Genomic DNA, 4,288 nt, shown 5'->3' with positions numbered 1-4,288 from the left:
TTGTGCACAAGCACGCTGGGCAGGTGCCAGGTGTTCTCTGGGCCCCTGTGGGGTCAGCAGCTGCTGAGATGGCTCCCAACCAATCCCCCCCACCCCAAGCCAGGTGACTGATCTGAAGCGGGAGCACAGGAGGGGCCCCTCGCCCCCTTAGTCCAGAGGCCTAGGAGGAGCCCCCCCCCCAGTCCAGGGGCCCAGCTGGGAAGTGGGGTGGGTGGTGGCACCAGGCGGCACAGCTGTGTGGCTCCCAGGGCTGGGTGATCGATGGCCCCAGCACAGCCGCCTCTGTCTCCAGAGCACACACACCCATTTGTCATCTGTATCTTGAGGGGGTGGGGGGCAGGGGTGGGGCCTGCCTCTGCACCCACCACCAAGTCCAGGGAGTGTCTGCAGCCCTTAAGGGAGCCCCAGTTCCTCTCCTGGGCACAGCCCCCTCCTTCTAACCGTGCACTCCTCTTGGAGCCCTGTCCCCTCCCCGATGTGGACATCCCTGCACAAGCCAGTCACTTAGCCTCTGCTCACCCTGCCCTCCACACCCTAGCCATGGCCATGCCAACCCCACCTCCGCAGGGCCCATTTGGACAGGCAGCCCTCTCCACCCCTGTGGCTGTTCCCATAATGGGGGTGCCCATCCAGTGTTTGGGGGCAGCAGACATGACTGCCTGCCATGTACAGAGCCCGAAGGCCAGCGGGGAGGACGGCCTGCTCCCAAAGGCTGCCCAGCTACCCCAGCCCTGCCCTGCTCAGTGCCCTGGCCGTCCCTGAGCCCCGGGAGCAGGGCAAGTGTACATGTGTCTACATCCGTGAGTGATTGTGACCCTGTGTGTCCTCGGGTGTGCGCGTGTGTGTGTGCATGCGCCCTGTGCCTGCTCACACCCCCGGCCGTGCCGAGTGCATTCATGTGTGCAGTGACCCCGTCCACTCTGAGTGGAGTGTGAGCCTCGTGTGCCCGGGCCCCTTGCATTTTGGTGGCCGCCCTGCTCTCTGTTCCGAGTCAGCCCAGCCGTGCAGAGGTGGACCCTCCAGGCGCTGAGTGAGGAGGGCTCAGCGGGAGCTGTACGCTTGTGTGCACACACTCGCCGAGCACCCGGCTGAGGCGCACACTGGGGCGGTGGATAGCCCAGGTGGCAGCCCAGATGGAGTGCAGAGCGGCTTCTGAGCAAGCGTACGGGGGCATGGGGAGAGGAGGGTCTTGGCCAAGCTCGGCCACTGCAGACTCGGCTGCCGACCTGCCGGCAGCCACCCAGATGGAGCCAGGCTGAGCAGGTGGCTGTGCTGTGAGGCCATGCTGGACATCCACGCCCCCCAGCCTGGCCTGGCCCACGCAAGGCTGGCCCCCTCAGAGACCACAGTGCCCACCCGACGTCCTGCAGAGCAGGGACACTGTGTAAACAGGCGCTCAGAACCTCTGCTGGTTTCTCATCTCACGGCTCTTATCTTGGCTTTCCCGCGGGCAGGAAAGTCTCTGGAGGGGTTAAGACAAGGAAGGGCCGTGTCCCCAGGAGTGAGTCTGGTCATACTTGGCTTCCTCCAGTCATTCACCCAGTGCCCGTGGGGTAGATGGAGGCCCGGGCTCTGCTGGTGTGGGGGAGATGGGCATGGATGGAGTCACCCCAGAAATGGGCCTGCTGGGGACTGGCCAGGCCTGAGGGGCGAGATGCGTGTAGGGTCAACCAATAAAGTACAGGACTTAAGCTTCAATTTCAGATAAACAATAAATAATTTTTTTAGTGCACATTCCAAATATTGGCTAGGCCATACTTATACTAAAAAAGTATTTCCTGTTTACCCGAGTCCCATTTACCTGGGCGTCCTGCATTTTTTTCTGCCGTGTGTCTGCTGACCCTACAGAGAGTGAGGCAGGGAGGCCACTTCTGCTGGCAGAGGAGGGGGAGGGGGACGGGGCGGGTGCCGGTGCCTGGACGCTTAGCCTTGAGCTGTGACGGAGGGGAGGGGGCATCGGCCGGGGCGGCTGGCAATGACCGAGGCCCTGTCCGCAGGTGGCCATGGGGCCGGGGCTTGCCCCTTAGCAGCTGCCATGTCCGGAGAGGCAGGCTCATGTCGCCTGGGCCCCGGGGCACGGGCCCGAGCGAGGAAGCCTAAGAAGCCACACTATATCCCACGGCCCTGGGGCAAACCCTACAACTACAAGTGCTTCCAGTGCCCTTTCACCTGCCTGGAGAAGTCCCACCTCTACAACCACATGAAGTACAGCCTCTGTAAGGACTCCCTCTCCCTCCTGCTGGACTCCCCCGACTGGGCCTGCCGCCGGGCCCCGGCCGCGCCCCGGCCACGTGCACCCACCCCAGGCCACCCCGCGGACTCCTTGGACTCCATGGACCCCAGCGGCCAGCCCCGAGGAGCGCTGGACGCTCCTGCCACGCCCGACCACATGGTCACCGACGTCCTCTCCCTGCGCCGCTGGGTTGGGGGCCCCAGGCCAGGGGCCGAGGGGTCCCCAGAGACACTGCTCCCTGAGGCCAGGGACCCCCAGAAGGGTGCGGGCCTTGGTGGCCTCCTGGCCGAGTCGTGGAAGCCGGGGAGGGGTGGGGGCCCGAGGAGCACGGCCGGGGTGGACGTGCCTGCCATGGGCCCTGAGAGCAGCGTCCCCTGCTACCCCCCGCCCACCCCCGGGGAGTTCCCTGAGGCCCAGAGCTTCCACCTGTCCCTGCTGGGCGTCAACTACCCTCTCGGCCCGGGCCTCTTTTCCTACCTGGGGCCCTCCCTGGCCGCTGCCGCCCACGTGCCCTTCCTGGCCTCAGCCAGCCCCCTGCTGCCCCCAGCCACTGCCTTCCCTGCCCCACAGCCCCCTGAGCGGCCGGCCCTGGTCCCTCGCCTGTACTACCCCCTGCTCCTGGAGCACAGCCTGGGGCTGCCGGCAGGCAAGACGGCCCTTGCCAAGCCCTCCGCCCCCGCCAAAGGGCCCCCCGAGACTCTGGTCCCTGGGCTGCTGAAGTTGCCAGTGCCTGGGCTGGGTGGGTCCTGGCCCCGTGGTGGTCTCAGGGACCCAGGGCAGGAGGGGGAGCTGGAGCGGCCTGCCCAGAGCGACCCCAAGAGGAAGCTGGCCCTGGGAGGCAGGCCAGAACCCCCGCAGGACTCCTGCAGCAGGACGAAATTCAGTTCCCAGAGCAGGTGGGTGTCAGGGGCCCCAGTCGTGGGGGTGTTAGGAGAGGTGGGAAGAGGGCTTGCGGGGGAGGGTGGCTGGGCCCCCAGCTGGAGCTCAGTCACCAGGAATAGGGGCTTCAGGCCACAGAGGGAAGACTGAGACCAGAGAGCCAACCTGTCCTTCCTTCTGGGGTTCCGAGGCCCTAGGCCAGGGCGCCAGGCTGGACAGGGGCGTGAAGCAGGTGGGGCACTGTGTGGGCAGCACAGCCTCCTGACTGGCTTCTGCCCCCCAGCCTGAGGACCGGCCCCTCCGTGATGCTGTGGCCTGAGGACAAGGAGCTAAGTGACCTTGAGACCCCTGGTCCTGCGGCCCCCCTGCCCCAGCAACCGCTGGGCCTGGTGCTGGGGGGCCCTGGGCACGTGGGCGAGGACCTGACTCGGGCCCTTGGCGACTGTGCCAGGGTGGAACAGCGCCTGGGCCAGCTGGTGCCTGCTGGGGGCCTGGCCCCGCGGCCTCTGCGGGAGCAGCTGGGGAAGATCCGCCGGGAGCTGCTCACCATCCACCAGGCGCTGGAGCGGGCTGTGCGGCCACCCGACGCTCCCCTCGACCTCTCCGTGAAACGGGCACCCGCCAAGGGGCGTGAGGTGCCCCCAGGGCTCTGGGGGCAGCCGGAGCTGGGCCCCATGCTGGTCCGGGGGACCCCCAAGCCACCCGGCATGCTGGCAGCCCAGCCTCTGTCCAGCCACACCACCAAGTGTGAGGCTGACTCCAGTGTCCCTCCCCCGGGTCTTCCCCTCCAGGCCCCAGAGGACCCTGTCCTTCCTGGCAGCTGGGGCACCCACGGTGGGCCTGGGGGCTCCTGGCCCCCTGAAGCTGTCCCTGGCCTGCAGAACCCCACGGGTGCCGAGGTCTGACCACAGCCCCTGCTGCCATCTCTGTCCTTAACAGACAGGGGCCCTTCTCCAACCCCCTGCCTGCTGCCTGGCCCCCCACCTGCCCCAGCATGCCCGTGGACAGACCCCACCCGCCGTGGCCACACCTGTCTCTGGGGCCACACAGGCACAGCAGAGGGTCACGGCTCTTTAGTGATCACAGTTGTGGACATTAAAATGGAAACCACCTTCACACCCCGTCTGGGCCTCCTTCATCCCTTGCTGGTCTAGCGTCACCTTCCGCAGAAATGTC

General features: G+C 66.7%; 1 protein-coding gene across 1 annotated transcript; it reads left to right on the top strand.

Moving 5' to 3' along the window:
* The first annotated feature begins 2,035 nt into the window (after positions 1–2,035).
* Positions 2,036–4,017, top strand: PRR35 (proline rich 35). Its single transcript, XM_007130360.1, has 2 exons — positions 2,036–3,129; positions 3,396–4,017. Exons 1-2 carry the CDS (start codon positions 2,036–2,038, stop codon positions 4,015–4,017), a joined length of 1,716 nt encoding a protein of 571 aa, XP_007130422.1.
* Positions 4,018–4,288: the final 271 nt, after the last annotated feature.

This window comes from Physeter macrocephalus, chromosome 14 (assembly GCF_002837175.3).
Source record: "Physeter macrocephalus isolate SW-GA chromosome 14, ASM283717v5, whole genome shotgun sequence".
Classification (NCBI taxonomy): domain Eukaryota; kingdom Metazoa; phylum Chordata; class Mammalia; order Artiodactyla; family Physeteridae; genus Physeter; species Physeter macrocephalus.
Note: the sequence above shows the minus strand (reverse complement) of the source record. Positions and strands in the feature narration are given on the sequence as shown.